This window comes from Megascapheus bottae, chromosome 16 (genome assembly GCF_031878675.1).
Source record: "Megascapheus bottae isolate mThoBot1 chromosome 16, mThoBot2.hap1, whole genome shotgun sequence".
Taxonomy (NCBI): domain Eukaryota; kingdom Metazoa; phylum Chordata; class Mammalia; order Rodentia; family Geomyidae; genus Megascapheus; species Megascapheus bottae.
In genome coordinates this window covers 38,096,793-38,116,008 of record NC_143524.1, presented here as the reverse complement: position 1 = coordinate 38,116,008, position 19,216 = coordinate 38,096,793, and the positions used below count along the sequence as shown (strand labels likewise).

The 19,216-nt window shown below is 36.3% G+C and overlaps 1 protein-coding gene across 3 annotated transcripts in view; it reads right to left on the bottom strand.

Moving 5' to 3' along the window:
• Sbf2 (SET binding factor 2) overlaps nucleotides 1–19,216 on the bottom strand; it is a 250,978-nt gene that overhangs the window by 110,711 nt on the left and 121,051 nt on the right. For all 3 annotated transcript variants that reach the window (XM_090348160.1, XM_090348161.1, XM_090348162.1), the window contains 5 exons: nucleotides 13,881–13,958; nucleotides 12,230–12,343; nucleotides 11,664–11,792; nucleotides 7,321–7,419; nucleotides 1,103–1,307 (listed from right to left, as the gene is read on the bottom strand). In XM_090348160.1, coding sequence (XP_090204286.1) covers nucleotides 1,103–1,307; nucleotides 7,321–7,419; nucleotides 11,664–11,792; nucleotides 12,230–12,343; nucleotides 13,881–13,958 — 625 coding nt within the window. The remainder of the gene's footprint in view (nucleotides 1–1,102; nucleotides 1,308–7,320; nucleotides 7,420–11,663; nucleotides 11,793–12,229; nucleotides 12,344–13,880; nucleotides 13,959–19,216) is intronic.

Sequence of the window (19,216 nt, the reverse complement as noted above, 5' to 3'; positions counted from 1 at the left end):
TAGCACTCTACCACTTCTGCTACAGTACTACTTCAGGCTTTTTCTGAATGGGCGGTATTAAGGAATCAAACCCAGGGCTTTGTGCATGTTAGAAAAGCACTCTACCACTAGGCCACACTTGCCTCCTGCTTTAAAATTTTCCATCTTGAGATAATTATAGGGTCACAGAAACACAGCTAAGAGAGACTCTGTGTGATCACTGCCTAGCTCCTCCTCTGATGATAACTTACTAACTACAGTGCTTCAGAACCAGGAAACCTTTTAGGCACAATGCAAAGAACCAGACTACAGCCTTTACAGAGATTTTAATGGCTCTCTTTAAATCATTTTTTAAATCATGTAACGTTAATTTTCTGTGTGACCATGATAATTAAGCTAATTATTTAACATGAGTTTTCTTCTGAAATTCTCATTCTTAATGGATGATTCTGGCACTGCTGACACATGTAGCACACATACTACATGGCACAGTGATATAGATTTATATATATAATTACTATAGAGTATTATTCATCCATAAAATCTAATCACATAGTGACATACATTACCACATTGAAAAACCATGAAAGTATTTTACTAAGAAGCTTGTCACAAAATGCCACATGGTATAAGATATATTTATATGAATATCGGAGTAGGAAAATCTGTGAAGACAGAAAGTAGATTACTACTTAGTCTGGAGAAGTAGTTCTGGAGGGAAATGGGAAGCCACTTTTATTAGGTAACGTGTTTTATATGGCTTATGAAAATGTTCTCCAAATAGCAATAATGGCTGAATATATTAAATATTATAACTCTACTGTGAATATACCAAAATCCAGTGAACTGCACATTTTAAGTAATGATATTATGGTGTGTGAACTTTATCTCCTTTTGAAAACAAAAGAGGATTTTATAGTGGTAGTGGTAACAGGTAACCACTATCCTTTGTGAGACGCAATAAATGGAATAGTTTTTAGTATTGTAACTCTAGTTATATGAGTTTGTTCATGTTGTAAACATTAATAAAATTAATAATATACATTTCCTTTGGGGGTCCTATATAAATCTTGATAATAAACTTTGATAAAAGGTTTGCTACAAACATACACACAACACATACCGACAGGTGGACCTGCTGGAACCACACATTTCTTTTCCACTCTTGTAGCAGGAGGGGCATTCTGATTCTTGAAAAGATTTTCTTGTATCAACTCTTGAACCCGAGTTTCATTAATCTTTGGGAAAGGAAGAATATGAACTCTCAAGTGAGATCCTTCTGTTGGGCGTGGAACTTTTTGGAATGCCATATGAGGGTTTGGATTTTCCTGTAACATCAGACATAGGTAAAATGACTTTAGAGTCAAAAAAAGCAATGGCAATTAGCCATAGAAGAAATAATAATAATAATAAAGAAAATATCAGGCAAGACGTAAGAGCTCAGAAGATATCAGACAGACAATATATAGACTTTTATTATACTTTTTCATATTGAAGCAGTATGAGACAGCTAGTTGTCTTTTTTCATAACAGTTACTTCACTGAGTGCTACGTCTTCTCACTGAGTCTACTCCTTAATTCTCCATTAACTGCCTTGTTATTTTGGAACTGTCCTCTGGCCTCTTTTTTTACTGACAATTAACTTTCCATCTTTTGGATTAAAAATAACATTACTCAAGTTATTAATGAAGCACTTAAATTCACTCATATTGAAATCTGTTTCCATTTTATTATTATTAATTATTATTATTATTTATTATTATTATTGTCAGTCATGGGGCTTGAACTCTGGGCTTGACTGCTGTCGTCCCTGAGCTCTGCAGCTCAAGGCTACCACCTGAGCCACAGCGCCACTTCTGGTTTTCTGGAGGTTAACTGGAGATCAGAGTCTCACAGACTTTGTGCCCAGGCTGGCTTTCAACTGCGATCCTCTGATCTCAGCCTCCTGAGAAGCTAGGATTATAGGCACCTGTGACCTCACTGTTCTTTTCCACTTTAATAAATTATTTTATCTATTTTTTATTATCACATGAAAACCTTCCAAGTGTGTGGAACCCATCCTGGGGTTTGAGTTCAGGGCCTGGGAGTTGTCACTGAGCTTTTGGGCTCAAGGCTAGCATTCTACCACTCACTTGAGCCATAGCTACACTTTAGGCTTTTTAGTGATTAATTGGAGATAAAAAAAAATCTCACTAAATTTCCTGCCTGGACTGGCTTTGGACTGTGATTCTCAGATCTCGGCCTCAAGAGTAGCTAGGATTAAAGGCATGAGCTACTATCTCCTATTAGTATTAGGGTTTGGACTCAGGGCTTCATGATACTGTACAAGTACACTATTACTTGCATAGCTTTGTTTGTAGGTTTTTTGTCTTGTTTTGAGAAAGGGTTCTGCTAGCTTTGCCCATGTTGAACTTCAATACTGAAACAGTGATCTTCCTATCTCCTCCTCCCAAGCAGCTGGGACTACAGCTGTATGCCACTATAGTTGGCCAAGTTTGTCACCTTTAATCTCTTTGACTAAAACCTAGTTATACATTATGCATACCTTGTGGATTTTGTCAGTGGTGGGGCTTGAACTTGTGGCCTGGGTGTTGCTCCTTAGCTCCTTTGCTCAAGGATAGCGCTCCACCAATTTGAGCCACAGTGCTACTTCCACCTTATGAATTCTGTCTATAGAATATGTTATAACCTAATCATTTTTCATCAACAAAGTTCAGGATATTTATAATTGTATAGAAGCTGAACACTAAAATTCAGGTCATGAATTAAGCTTGCAAAATTATGATCTATTCTTTTTAAAAGATGCAGAAAAGACTCATGTCCCAAAATCTAGTATTGGATTTTCTGGATGCTGTATTTGTGTACTGCTGCCCCCTAATGGTAATGGGCAGCATGATAAATGTAAAGGATACATTTAAAATGAACATGGCAATAATTGTGTCCAAACCCACCAAGATGAACTGTCCAAAACAAGCCTGGCACTATCTAAGAATTCTGAAGAGCCAGGAGTGTGGCCTAGTGGTAGAGTGCTTGCCTAGCATGCATGAAGCCCTGGGTTTGATTCCTCGATATGACAGATACAGAAAAAGCCAAAGTAGTGCTGTGGCTCAATTGGTAGAGTGTGTTAGCACAAGGACAGTGCCCAGGCCCATGAATTCAAGCAGCAGGACTGGCACAAAAAAACAGAAAAAGAAGAAGAACAAGAAGAGGAGGAGGAAGAGGAAGAGGAGGAGGAGGAGGAGGTGGAGGTGGAGGAGGAGGAGGAGGAGGAGGAGGAGGAGGAGGAGGAGGAGGAAGAGGAGGAGGAGGAGGAGGAGGAGGAGGAGGAGGAGGAGAAAAAAGTAAAGAAAGAACTTTGAATTTTGATTTCAAGAGATGCATTCTGTAATTCTGATTTTAGACTATAGTTCAGTAATAGAGGTCTAATGGTTTTCCCAGTCATGAAATTAAAAAATGAGACATGAAACATCTGGTTTGAAAACATGGATTCCCCCCGCCACCTTTGCCAGAATATGTCTAGGTCTTACAGAAAACAAAGCTGAGAGTATATTTCACATGAAAGCCAGAACAACAAAACAAAAGACCCCAAAGACCCCCATGAGTTTCATTGGAAACTCATGAGATGTAAAGTACTTCTGAAGGGCTATTACCTAAAATTATCATCTTTTACCTAAGCAAACAGTAATTCACTACGATTACTTCAAAGTATCATTTGTGTGCGTGCATGCATGTGTGTACAGAACTAGCACTTGAAGTCAAGGTCCAAAGCTTTTGCTTAGCCTTTTGTTCAATGCTACTAGTGTATCACTTGACCCACCCTGCCAGTCCTGGCATACAGCTAGTTAATTGGAAACATTGCTATGGACTTCCTGTGCAGGCTGGCTTTGAACAATAATCTTCAGACCTCAGCCTCTTTACCAGATAGAATTATGGGCTTGAAATATCAGCTAAATGTCAATTTTTAATAATGTATATAAATAATTACTGTTTATTTCGTTGTAGTTTTCATTTTTATATTGGCTTAGTGTAAGCTACATATAGAATTTCAGTTCTAAAAAATAAGAATTTTTATAAAATTTTGTCTTGCCAATAAATGAAAGGACCTCCAGGATATAGAAACAAAAGCCATATCATGAGTGATTGTTGTCTTTAATGTACTATATTATCTTTCATCTCTTTTGCTGTCCCTTGGTTAGCTCATATTGTTACAGTATTTCACCTGGTTATTTGATATACTGTATATATGCATATTTGGTTATTTGAAGTCGGATAGGGAAGGGAGGAAAACAAGATGAGGGATGGGGGAGGAGGGAGGGAAATGGGGACCAAGAGATGAGAAAAGGTATCAATGTATGTGAAGTAATGTACCTTCTATCTGGTGATTATAATGTAACCCTTCTATTAATTACAATTAAAATATATGAAAAAAAGTTAAAAAAATTTTGTCTTGCATTGAGTGGCATGAAGTTTCTTTCATGCACTGGACACTCATGTAGTAGACACAAATATATGTTAAAATCTTATCCCTATTCACTTAGTGGCTATAAAGATTTGAAATTCTGTAAAAGATCTAAGAATAACCATCTAGTCATGTAAAGAACCAGTCTTAGGCTAGGACTGGAGACATGGCTCAGCAGTAAAGTGCTTGCCTAACTGTTCAAACCCCAGTAACCTCCCATGCCAATTACAAAAAAAAATCAGTTGTTTTATTGATCTGGTTAAAATCCTCATTTGCATTTTGTTGTCTAAAATGCATCAATAAATCATTCTATCTACACAATACTGAACTAAACTTAATGAAAAGCCTACTTTCTAAAGCTAGGAATTGCTGCCTCATACCTGTTAACATAGCTACTCAGCAGCCTGAGACCTGGAAAATCATGGTTCCAAACCAGAAGGGGCAGAAAAATCCTACGACTCTAATTACAATTCACTCAGTTCCAATAATTCACTCAGTTCCAATAAACTAAAGACATGGCTCAAGTGGTAGAGTGCCAGCTATGAACAAGTAAGCCCAGAGAGAATGTAAGACTCTGAGTTCAAGCTCTGATACTGACAAAATAAACAGACACAAAGAAACAAACTACTTTCTAATTTTTTAGCTTTCTTAATACTAACCCTCTCCATCTCATAGGGTCATTTTAACAAGTTAGAAAGCAAATTAAGAAACTTTTACAAGGCTGGATGTTGTGACTCATTCCTATGATACTAGCTACTCTACAGAGGGAGAGGGAAACCCCACAGTTACTCTCTCAAATGTAAGCTTTGGCAGAAAAGTTCATAAAAATCTTAGCTTATCTAGAATAAAATCAGCCAAAAGCAGGGCTGGAAGTGTGGCTCAAATGGTATACGGGGGGGGGGGGAGGAATGGGTACCAAGACATGTGAAAGGGTATCAATGTATGTGAATTAATGCACCTTCTATCTGGCAAATATCATGTAACCCTTTTACTAATTACAATAAAAAAACTTTAAAAAAATGGTATACAGTCTGCCTTGCATACTCAAGACTCTTGAGTTTAAACCTCAGTATCATAAAACAAGAGATTATTTTACAAAATAATAGTAGCAAACCATTTATGTTAGGATTTTCCAAAGAATCAAATAACACCAAAACAAAACTAAAAAAAAAAACCAACAGAAAAACACAAACTTTTTTTTTTTTTTTTTTGATGGGTCATGGGGCTTGAACTGGGCTTGGGTATTATCTCTGAGCACTTCAGCTCAAGGCTACCCCAAGCCAAGCCGCATTTCCCTTTTCTAGAGGTTAATGGGAGATAAGAGTCTCGAGTCCTTTTGTACCTGGGCTGGTTTTGAATCTTGATCCTCAGATTTCAGCCTCTTAAGTAGCTAGGATTATAGGCATGAGCCCACTGCGCCCGGGGAAAAATTTTATAACATATAATGGAAACTTTTTTAAATTGAAAATGAGATATGCTAAGAGAGTGACATTAGATAAACATTCTTGAATTTAAAATCTGGATTCTATCATTTAATAGCTATATAATCCTTCCCATATCCCCCGTAAGATGGGAATAATGAAATCTATCTTACATGGTTGTTTGAAAGACTAAAAACACATAAATAAAGTATGGCACATTGTGCTAGCCACTCAATGTTAATTATTATAGATCAACAGAAACTTCTGATAAGAACATGCCAATTGTCTTTCAGCATTTTATTCACTGTCTATTCAAAACAATTTAACCAAATGATGTTTATGATTTGGCAGCCAATCCTTCCACCACACTAAAGTAGAGCACACTGCTTACTGCTATCTGAAAATATTTCTGACCTCAAATGTATTGAACTTTCATGTTTTAAAAATGAGACTCAGGGCAGGGAGTTTAGCCTAGTGGTAGAATGCTCGCAGGCACAAAGACCCGGGTTCGATTCCTCAGTATCACATACATTAGAAAAAAGCCAGAAATGGTGCTGTGGCTCAAGTAGTAGATCTCTAGCTTTGAGAAAGCCCAAGGACAGTGCTCAGGCCCTGAATTCAAGGCCCAGGACTCGCAAAAAAAAATGAGACCCAAATAAAAATCATAATGACCTGGGCACTGGTGGCTCACACCTATAATCCTAGCTACTCAGGAGGCTGAGATCTGAGGATGGTGGTTCAAAGCCAGCTTGCGTAAGAAAGTCCATGAGATTCTTTCTCCAATTAACCACTAGAACACCAAAAGTGGAGCTGTGGCTCAAAATGGTACAGTAGTACTCTTGAGAGAAAAAAAAAAAAAACCTGGGAACAGTGCCCAGGCCCTGAGTTCAATCTCCATGACTGATTCCCCCCCCTTCAAAAAAATCACAATGAGGTCAAGTGATAGATGGAAAAATATGTGACTAAGATTTTTCTGACACAGTGATTGATAGGACATTACATTAAAAAAAGTGATGTATTTCCATATTAAATACCGAATTTATAATTCAGAGAAAACTGAGTTTATCACTTCCTGGTTTTACAAATGAAACATTCTGTAAATTCCTTTCTTTCTTCTTTGCCTCTCCCCTTCCCTCCCTTTTAACCTCCCTCTCTTTCCCCTTCCCTTCCCTTCCCCATTCCTTTCCCTTCCTTGTGTGGTCCTCGGGCTTGAACTCAGGGCCTGGGTGCTATTCTATGAGCTTTTCTGCTCAAGATTAGTACTCTACCACTTAAGTCCCAGCTCTACTTGCAGCTTTTTGATAGTTAATTGAATATAAGAATCTCAGGAACTTTCCTACCTCAACTGGCTAGGAATCTTGATCATCAGCTCTTAGCCTCCTGAGAAGGTAGGATTACAGTATGGGCCATCAGCACCCATTAATACTTCTAACATTAATGACTTGAAATATACTTACTTACATTTTTGAATAGTTGCTCAGCAAGTTCTCTGATGTGCTTTATTATCTTCAGTGGATTATTTTCATCAGCTTTAATTCTCTCTACTTCAAAAGCTACCAACTTGGAAAAAATAAGCAAATGGCAAAACATCAATACAAAAAATGTTGAATTTAACTGATAATTTCATGTAATTTGCAAATCAAAAGCTACCATGTTAAAACAAGCAATTTAGTATTGGGTTTCACTTCGATTTTGTCGTTTCCTTTTTGGTACTGGGCATCAAATCCAGTATGTTGCACTTGCTAGGCAAGCACTTTGCTGCTGAGCTACATTCCAGCCCTTCACTTCTATTTTGGTTACAATGGTCTATTATATCTTTGAATTGCCTAGCAGACCATCTCTACTGTTTCTCAGGAATAGTTAATATCTGGAACTCAGAGAAACCCTTGAGAAATTAAAGTCTCAATATTTAACTCAATACATAAACCAAATTTTATGTCTCATTGCTCAGATTCCAGTTCTAGTCTGTGGACAGTATGATCTGGGAAAGTTCAATAAAAACTCCTGCACTTTAGTTTCCTTGTATCTAAATAATACAAAAAAGTAAGAGAATGTTTAGGCACCTTCTAGTTCTTAAATTATATATTCTACTCCATCTACCTATCAACTACTTTACTGAGAAAACTGTGAGTGTATATACTTAAGGTAGTGAAAAAGTGCTGATAGGAAAAAGCTGTGGTAAGATAAAGGAATGAATAGAGATTTTTCCTTCTAGGAACTAACAGATCTACTGGAGTAGATAAATATATAAAACTATAGCTTTACCTACTCTAGACCAGTATTCAGAAAAACTCATACAAAGACAATTTTTTCTTCATTCTAAGATGCCTATAATCATAATACAATACACAATGAAAGTTTCTCAAAGCTCCATAAAACCCCATGTTGTAGGCTTCCCTACCTCAGAGGGAAACAAAGATCTTTTGCCAATGTTATTTTCTTACAGATGCATTTAACCATGTAAATGTTCAAAGAGGACTAAATGAGAAATCATTTGTATCCATTGCCTTGTTCCTTTGAGGCCTTTGGATTGACACATATGCTTAATGGCCTTTCAGGTATGTGAAACATCAAAAGTCATTAGTACAAGCAGAACAAAGAACTAGATAGACACTGACAAGAAATACAATAGGAATCTTAAGAGATATAAAATGAAGATAAATGCAATCTACAAATTTGATGGGTAAACTACCCTGGGAAACACTGAAAGAGGGAGTGAGGAAGAGCTGAGCATGAAAAACAGATTCATAGTTGGCTGAAAGACAGAAGGCATTTCCGATAAGGGAAGAACCCACAAAATAAAGGCAAATCAAATTTTCTGAAAATAATATGATTTGTTAGTTGTAATAAATCTGCCAGAAAGAGCTTGCAAAGAAAATCTGGACAGAAAACAAAGAGGGTATGAAACTTATATAAGACAAAGCATACGGAAATAAAAAACACTGACAAGAAGAAATAAATCAAAGGGAAAAAAGAAAAAAGGAATAACTGCAAACAGTACAATAAAAATATCCTCATTTCCATTTCTTGGGAGTTTATTTTGATAAGCATTTATATATAAGTTTATCTGATTTGAGTAAACCAATTTAGCCTGGCGCCAGTGGCTCATGTCTATAATCCTAGCTACTCAGGAGACTGAGATCTGAGAATTGTGGTTCAGGGATAGCCTAATACAAAAGTCCAAAAGTCCATGAGACTTTTATCTCCAATTAACTACCAGAAAACCAGAAGTGGTACTGTGGCTTAAGGGCTAGAGCACTAGCCTTGAGAAAGCCCAAGGACAGTGCCCAGGCCCTGAGTTCAAGCCCTACAACCGAACACACAAAAAATTGAACAAATTCAACACTGATACTCACTAGACACTATGTTGGAAATGAACTTTACAACTTACGGTTAGGAGGTGTGTGTGTGGGGGGAGAGTGGGCAAAAATGAGGGAGGGGGTAACACTGTTCAAAAAGAAATGTACTCATTACCTTGCTTAGGTAACTCTAACCCCTCTGGATATCACCTTTACAATAAAATTTGAATTTAAAACTAACAAAACAAAACAAAACAAACAAACAAATAGGGCTGGGGGCTGGGAGTTTGGCCAAGTGGTAGAGTACTTTGAACTCTACCTTGGTACCACATACATAGAAAAAGCCAAAAGTGGTGCTGTGGCTTAAGTGGTAGAATGCTAGCCTTGAGAAAGCCCAAGGACAGTGCCCAGGCACTATTCAAGCCCCCAGAATGGCCAGAAAATAAAAAACAAAAACAAAGGTTTCAGAGAGTGATATCAAGTAGAAAGTGAATCTTAATTTAACTTAGTAAGATATTATATGTAAGTTTCTTAATTAGGGAAATAAAAGTTGATGGGTGAGTTGGCTCACACCTGTAATCCTGGCTACTCAGGAGGCTGAAATCTGAGGATCATGGTTCAAAGCCAGCCCGGCACTAAAGAAACTAAAGAAGTGAGACTCTCATCTCCAAGTAATCAGGGCTGAGTCTCAGAGCTGAAGAGCTCAGGGACAATGCCCAGGCCCAGAGGCAAGGCAGTAGCCTTGAGCTGAAGAGCTCAGGGACAGCGCCTGGAACCAGAGTTCAAGCCTCATGACCCACAAACAAACAAACAAAAAGTTGATGTCGTAAAATAAATAGCCAATCATATGAAATGTTATCAACAGAGAATCAATGTCTAATAACTCAATTAAAGAGCTGTTCACCTAGCTGGGTGTCAGTGGCTGGCACCTGTAATCCTAAGTACTCAGGAAGCTGAGATCTGAGAACTGTGATTCAAAGTCAGCCTATGCAGGAGTCCATTCAACTCATATCGCAAACTACTCAAAAAGTGCAGAACTAGCACTGTGGGCTTAAGTGATAAGAGTACTAGCCTTGAGCAAAAGAAGCGCAGGGACAGTGCCCATGCCCAAAGTTCAAGCCCCTTTGTGTTATTAACAAAAATATTTAGTACAGATTTTCATAATCACAACTAAAACATATCTCTAATTCTAATTCTTCTCTATGAGTACTTAACTCTGTGTGTGTGTGGGGGGGGTATGTATACACACCCATGGGCATGCCAGTACTGGAACTTGAAGGCCTGGGCACTGCCCCAAAGCTCCTTTTGCTCAAGGCTAGCACTCTACACTTGAGCCACAGGTCCATTTCTGTGTCTTCTGATAGTTAACTGGAGATAAGAATCTCACAGACTTTCTTGCTTGGTCTGGCTTTGAATTGTAATCTTCAGATCTTAGCTTCCTGAGCAGCTGCTGTGAGCCACAGGCACACAGCTTAATTATGTTTTTTTTTTTTTTTCGGGGAGGCAGTTGTGGGACTTGAACTCAGGGCTGGAGTGCTGTCCTTGGACTTTTCTCAAGGCTACAGCTCTACCACTTGAGCTACAGCACCACTTCCAGCTTTTTCCTATGCATGTGGTACCGAGGAATCAAACCGGGCCTTTATGCATGCTAAGCAAGCACTCTACCACTAGGCCAAACTCCTGGCCCCAGCTTATCTGTGTCTTTAAAGAAGAAAAAATTCTCTTTAAATCAAGGATATTTGAGACCTCAATTCCTATCTTCTCAACATAAAACCACCAATAACAAAATACGACCACTAATCTCAAGTGCTAGGGATATCTTTCTTCTATTGACTTCAAAAAACTTTTAGATTTATTGGTTCCAATACAGTACTCTTTTACAAATGGAAATAATATACTCTATCCTCCAAAATGCACTCTTATGAAGATAGACTTAAATGATAAATGGAAAAACATGTAAAAAAAAAAAAAGAGAAAGCATAATAAATGTTAGATAGTATCCATGCTGCTAATTGAATGTCTTATTTCTCCTTTTATGGGACCAGTTTCTGAGAATCTTATTTTCATATATTTAATACCTCCTTGAGAAAGTAGACAAACACACTTAGGAATGCTGACAGTAAAACACTAATCAACTAAATGTAATTTAAATTTGGAATCACACATACATGTATCAAAATCAGACTTTTCTAATGATAGCATATTGATAAAAGGAATCACTGCATAATAGGCTTTATTTATACAACCACAGTCAAATTTTCAAAATGACTTAAGTCAACTATTTAAAATTCAGTAGTTCAAACTTTTATGTACTTCTAAGACATCTTATAATTGTATTTTTCTAGTTTTCTAATCCACACTATAAATATCAAAATTTAATAAGCAAAGCAAGTAATATCTGAATTTATGCTTGTTGAATTTATGCTTATGACTTTGACTAAAATAATGCTTTTCTACTTTTGATTACAAATAATGTTTATAAATAATGTATAGTAAGAACTATACCTCATCAAAGAGATCACATGATCTATAGGGAGGACCTCTTTCTGAAACAAAACCTGCAAATGCCATTCCATTGAGAACTTTAGTGAGGAAATCATTCTCTACCAAACCACGCTGCCCCAAGAAAGCTGTCTGTAAAAAAAGAAAACAGAAAAGGACAATTTATCACTTGACAACAGACAATCGATGGTCAAAATAAAAACAGAACAGAAAGATCACACTTTAAATGCTTTCATGCATAATTATGCATTGTTATCAAATACATTTTTCTCCAAAGGGTTTTTTGTATAATATATGAAATATTTCATGTATTGGACAGAATACAGGTGAATGTTTAATGTGAAAGAAAGAAAAATGAAAAAATAAACACTCAAACCTCTCAAGTTATTAAACTATGAAGATAATCAATAGCAATTCCATAGTAGTATTAAAATTACCATGTACCATACAAAGCAGAGATTTACAATAACCACATTTGATAAATTAAGGCCAATATTCATAGCTAGAAAAACAAATGGTTTCATTAAATTAAAATCTGCTTTTTAGACAGATATAATACTGAATCTTACTTTGTGAAAATGTATTACTGGCTCTGCATGAATTCTTATAAGTTGTAGACACGATCTATATCCTTGGAAAAGTTGTGCAAATAATCTAAGGAAAACTGCTCGTACTTCTTTATCCTAAAATTGTAAGAATAAATACATTAGGCAATTTAATTTCTTGACAAACAACTGATATGTCATCAAAGAAAAAAAAGGTGTCTGTCCGTGCTTCCTATTGCTTATGTCATTTGTAGCTATCATAGGATAGCTTAAGCTATCCTTAAGCTGTTAAACAGTTCTTTATACTGAGCCACACAAAACTTGCCTCTAGAACATCCTATTTTCCTTTAAAATAAAAATGGTATAGCCTTAATGTGTTATAAAGAACACATATTCTAAGGCCTATGATTTATACATCCTCAAAAAATCAGTTACAAGTATGTAACTGATATGTAACTGTCCTCAAAAGAATATTTTAGGAAGTGTGGCCTAGTGGCAGAATGTTTACCAAGCATGCATAAAGCCCTGAGTTCGATTCGTTGGTACCACATACACAGAAAAAGTTGGAAGTGCAACTGTGGCTCAAGTGGCAAAGCATTAGCCTTGAGCAAAAGTGCTCAAGGACACTGCCCAGGCTTATAAAATTCTTCCAATGTCTATCCAACTTATAAAAACCAATTCCATTTCAATTAGGAATGATGCAAAAATGTTTTGATGATCCATGCTTTAGAAGAATCAGTTTTCAAACAGTTAAGGAGGATAGGGTTTGGCTCAAGTAATAAAGTGCCTGCCTAGCAAGCACACACCAAACTCTTTGTTCAAACTAAAATATCCTCCTCCATATTGTCAAGGAAATTTAAATTTATTAACTCCTTACTTAATTGATAAGGAAATAAAAGTCAAGAGTGCTTAAGATTTTTTTCAAAGGTGTCTAGCTCTCTAAGGCATTTGCTAGCCACAAAGTTTATGCTTATGAAATTCATTGAGCAAAATAATTATAATTTGACTGAAACTTTTAACATCTATTCACTCCTCAAACTAGATTTTCTCCTAAATCAGTGTTCAGTATAACCAGTTTTGTATGTTCCCCTCTTTAAAAAAAAAAAAAGCTTACTGAGAGCTTGGATCTGGCTTAGTTGTAGGTCACTGGCCCTACTATAAACAATGGTCTGGCTCTGATCCTAAATACATAATAATAATAATAACAACAACAAAAACAGGACAAGTACTACAACAAAAATACCCAAACTTTCTGTTGTTGTTTTTGTGGGTCATAATGCTTGAACTCGGCCTGGGCGCTGTCCCTGAGCTCTTCAGCTCAAGACTACCACTCTACCCTAGAGCCAAGCCTCACTTCCCATTTTCTAGAGGTTAACTGGAGGTAAGAGTCTCAGGTCCTTGAACCTTGAACCTCAGGTCTCAGCTTCCTAAGTAGCTAGGATTACAGTCGTGAGCCACCATGACTGGCAAAAATACCCAATCATCATCCTTCTCTTTTGACCAAAGTACTAGCTTGTGGTAGCTTGTAGACCAGAACACAAGGACAGTCAATGGCAACTGACTTTGAGTGTGCAGCACTTTTTACTATATTGCCCACTAATTCTAATCAGCATTTTAGTAACCCTACTAACAAAAATACAGCTTTCTTTAAAACTACAAAATACAAACTTCTTACCAGCATTTTTGAATGAGATAAAGCTGTTCGAGGAGGAGGAAAAGCATGATCTGCCACTTCCAAATCTGGGTGTAAAATCTAAAACAAATACATTTTGTTAAGCAAGATATGTGAATAATATAAAACCTATTTGATCTCTTTCTGGCAACACAATGAAATATAATTACATTAATTATGTTATTTTACCTCCATGAGGTAGCTGTCTATATAACTGTGATAAGACATTGAGGACAAAATATTTAGTGGGAAAAATTTTCTAGCAAAATCTACATAGTATCATCTCACTTCTTTGAAGAAAAAAACAAACAAATATGTGCGCTTATACAGATATACAAGAATAAAAGGTTCTAACAGGACATACCCAAACCTAGTCACAACTAGAAAGGAAATGGTCTGGGACCAAACCATGCATCTATGATGTTGCTTTCTAAGTTAAAATACTGAGGAGAAAGAAAGTTAATGTTTGAGTAGGGTGTTAAAGGAAAGCGAGTTGGTAAATGGATGGGAAAGAAAAATCCATGTAGAAATTCCAAGGACAAATAGATAAAACTGTACCAGTATATAATAAAAATTTATGTTTCCAAAATAGTTTTCAAATACCATCATGCCTGATGGTACACTACAGATACTCAGAACACTGAGGCAAAAGTATGGTATTACTCTAAGTACCTTAGATATTTTCTCAAAATGAAATAAAAAAAGACTGAAGAAGTAACTCAGTGTTAGAGCACATGCCAAATATATCAAAGCCCTGGCTTCGATACAAGCACTGAAAAAAAGGAATAAAACAAGAAAGTAAAAATAAAACAAATAAGGGTTTTAGAGTAAGGACCAGTCAAAATAAAAACACTCAAATCTTAAGGCTGGGGATAGAGAATAATGAATAATTCAAGGCCAGCCTGATCTATATAGAAAAACAAGCAAACAAGCAAGTAGAAAAGCAAATTAAGTAAGAAAAAAATTTAAATGTCAACAAGTACAATCAAATTGTCTAGTCCCTTTTGTGGTAAAGTTTCAGTATCTGTAACATTGTTATAGTTACTATACAACTATAGATTTGATTTTAATTATCTATCATCCAAGCAAAGCTTATTTATGTACCAAAACAATGATAATTTACTTGCTGGTCTATTACATCTGATCTCTTGTCATCTTAGTTTGATGTTATATAATGTTCTTTTACTCAGTTTATTATGCTACACAATGTGGCATGGAATCTACAGGTATATCTGCAGTACCTTAGTACCTTGTCAACATTCAAATTTGTAGACACTATTCAATTTGGTAACACATGTAATGAAGGTTAAAGTATCCTGCCAGTTTCCAGCATTACTTATTGTCTAATAGTAAAAACAAAACAAAATGATGTTTTTATACTTAATACAAATTGTTCTTAAAACACTCAAATACAATTTTTTAGCTACTGATACATCTATAAGCCATCTACAAATCACATATTAATGTTTTCTTTCAGCAAATGTTAAAATGTAATTTTTGAATATTATCTTTCTAATCAAAGGTTTATATACTACTTAAACGTTAAACAGTACAAGAGTGATGACTCAATATTTGGGTACCCAAGATCATGGACATGGTCTTGAAGATATAAACATAACTACCAAGACATAAAAATCTATGATGAGCTATATACTCTACAGACATATGTTTTATTACATATATTAACATGTATCTATGACATACAAACCCTCAGCTTAATTTTAATTATATTATAAAATCTGTATGCCAGTGATTGTATATAGAGAATAACTTCTTGAATACTTGTTTGTTAAACATGATGTCTGAAATATGATGTAAAAATCAATGCTAATAAAATCTTTAAAAATAAATATATAAACAAACAAGCCAGCTCCCCTCCCCCCAAAAAATCTCTTAGCCAGGTGCGGTGGCTCATGCTTACAATCCTACTCAGGAGGCTGAGAGCTGAGGATTGAGGTTCAAAGCCAGCCTGCGCACTACTCCAATTAATCACTAGAAAATGGAGAGTGGGGCTGTGGTTCAATGGGTAGGGCCGCAGCCTTGAGCTGAGGAGCTCAGAGACAGTGCCCAGGCCCAGAGTTCAAGTCCCATGATCCGCAAAAGCAAACAAACAAAAAAGGATCCCATCCAAAATAACCTTTTAAAATTTTAATTTTTACTATTACAATGGTGATAAATAGGTTATAGTTACATAAGGGATATGCATTTCTTTTTGTCAGTTGTGCTGTCCCTGAAGGTTTTTTTAAATTAAATTTTATTATTTTATTATAGTTATGTAAGTCAGGTAATAAGTACATTTCCTTTTGAATGGTGTCACCTCTTCCCTCATTCTCTCCCAATTTTCTCCTCCCAATTACCTTCCTGGCAAGTTGTAAATTCATTTCCAACATAGTGTCTAGTGCGTATCACTGTTGAATTAGTTCACCCTTTGTCCCACCATGTCTGTGCTTCCCTTTCCCTCCCCACGTCAGATAAACTTACATACAAGACAAAGGGTACAGAAGTCAAAAACAGCATCAAAAGGGAATTTAAAAAAAAAAAAGAAGGGGCCAGGAGTTTGGCCTAGTGGTAGAGTGCTTGTCTAGCATGCACAAAGACCCGGGTTCGGTTCCTTGGTACCACATGCACAGGAAAAAAAAAAAAGCTGGAAGTGGTGCTGAGACTCAAGTGGTAGAGCTCTAGTCTTGAGAAAGTCCAAGGACAGGGTTCAGGCCCTGAGCTTAAGCCCAGGACTGGCAAAAAAAAAAGATATGCACAAAGTACAGTAAAATAAACCTCTCATTCTCATTTTTGGAGTTCAGTTTGATAAGCATCATTTGTATGATTATATGCACATAGCTATTAAGCCCCTGTGATCCTTTCCTAAGAATATTCAACTTTATTCTCACTGTGCGAATGTTTAAAGTAGTTTAATTTATCATGTCCAAGTGTAATCATTTGTCTTTTACTATCCATTGGGTTTACTGGTAGACTCATAAGAACATTCTAATTATTACAAATGAGGGAAGCCATAAAACTTGTTTCTTTGGGTCAGTTTACTTTGCTAGGTGTAATTTTTTTCCAAGTCTTTCCATTTCCTTAGGAATGGGGCAATATCATTCTTTCCGATAGAAGCATAGAATTCCATTGTGTATATATACCACATTTTCTTGATCCACTTGTCCACTGAGCGGGTGTCTTAGTTATGGCAAGCAATACTGTAAAGAACATGGTTGTGTTGGTGGTTTTAGTACAACTTAGCTTGTGGTCATTTGGGGAAATGCCTAGGAGAGGCATTTATGTTTTTAATCTTTGAGGACCCTCCATACTGCTTCCCAGAATAGGTGAACAAGACTACATTCCTACCAATAAAATAATAAGGTTCCCTTTTGGTCACATCTCCTGGACAGCATTTGTATTGTTCATTTTCCTGATAATGGCCGTTCTAACTAGAGTGAGGTGGAATCTCAATGTTGCTTTAATTTGCATTTGGGAGATGTTGAACATTTGTTCATGTAGCCATCTTTTTTTTTTTTTCCTCTGAGAAGTCTCTCTTTAAGCCTTTAGCCCACTTATTATTTGGGGTTTTTTTCTTTGAGTATTTGTTTTGGGGAAGTTTTATTTTTTTGAGCTGTAAGTATATTTTAGATATCAGATCCTTGTCTGATGCATAGCTAGTAAAGATCTCCCATTCTGTGGCTTTCTATTTGTCTTGTTAGCAGAAACTCTTCAGTTTGATGCAGTTCTATTTATCCAATCTTTCTTTGATTTGTTGTGATTTTGAATCTTAGGAAGTTTCAACCTGCCAAGGAGCCCTAGTGTTTCCCGTACTGCATCCTATAATATTTTCTTTGAGCTTTCTGCTCAAGGCTAGTATTCTATCATCGAGCCATAACTCCACTTCCAGTTTTTTGGTGGTAAATTAGAGATAAGCGTCTCCTGGACTTTCCTGCCTGGGCTGGCTTTGAACTGCAATCCTCAAATCTCAGCCTACTGAGTAGCTAGGGTTACAGGTATGAGCCATCAGCACCCATTTCAAAAATGATTTCTAAACAGTCACCTACTTATCTGTAAATAAAACATTTAAAAATGGTAAATAAAAGGCAGGCATCTTCACCAGCTCCCAGAAAAGCAATCAAGAGCAGTAGCACACTGGCTCATCTTTCTGCTAAAGGAGAGTGGTGAAAAGGGGAGAAGGGTAGAAAAAGGCTAAAAAGTGTAACAGAAGGGAATCTGACCCAAGTACAATACAAAAATATCACAATGTAACTTCTTTGTATGATTTATACTAATAAGCAATGTTGACAACAAAAAGTCCCACTAGCCTATAAAGATCAGAAAACAGGCCTAAAGATAAATGATATGATTTATTGAATGATATAGACTCAAAGAACATAGACTCAATGCAGCTAGTTTCTTTTCCACTCTATTATACTTTATATTACAAGTTGTATTAGAAAAGGTCAGTTATCTTAAAATGTTTCATTTACGTAGATAACAAGTATAAAAACCCAAACACTAACAACATAAAATTCAAAGTTTCAAATGACCAAATGCAGCATACATAATCTTTATACAACCTGTGGATGGGGATGGGAGGAAAATACTGGAAGAGATCAAGAGAAGGATGACACTGTACGAAAGTAAATACACTCATTACCTGACTTATGTAACCCTAACCCTTCTGCATATCACCTTTATAACAACAATTTTATTTATTTATTTATTCATTTATTGCCCGTCCTAGGCCTTGAACTCAGGTCCTGAGCACTGTCCTTGGACTTTCACAAGTCTAGAGCTCTACCACTTGAGCTACAGCACCACTTCCAGATTTTTTCTATGTATGTGGTACTGGGGACTCGAACATGGGTCTTTGTGAATGCTGAGCAAGCACTCTACTACTAGGCCAAACTTCCAGCCCAATGTAATAACAATTTTAAAATAAAAATATTTTAATTGTTTTAAAATTGAAAGTTTCCTTAGAAAAAATTCCTTCTGGTAATCTTGTTCTTGTCATTTCTATAGACAAAACTTAAAAAACATTTTTAATCAGCACAGACTAGAATAATACTGAGAACAATATTAAGCACCTTATTTACTAACATCTTCCAAAGAAATGCAAATTTTCTAAGATTAAGTTTTCTGATGATGGATAAATGAACAGCTAAAGGATTGTCAGTTCAATTTTTTTTTTTTTTGCCAGTTCTGGGCTTCAGCTCAGAGCCTGAGCCCTATCCTTGGACTTTCACAAGGCTAGAGCTCTACCACTTGAGACTCAGCACCATTTCCGGCTTTTTTTTTCTATGCATGTGGTACCGAGGAATCGAACCCGGGTCTTCGTGCATGCTAGGCAAGCACTC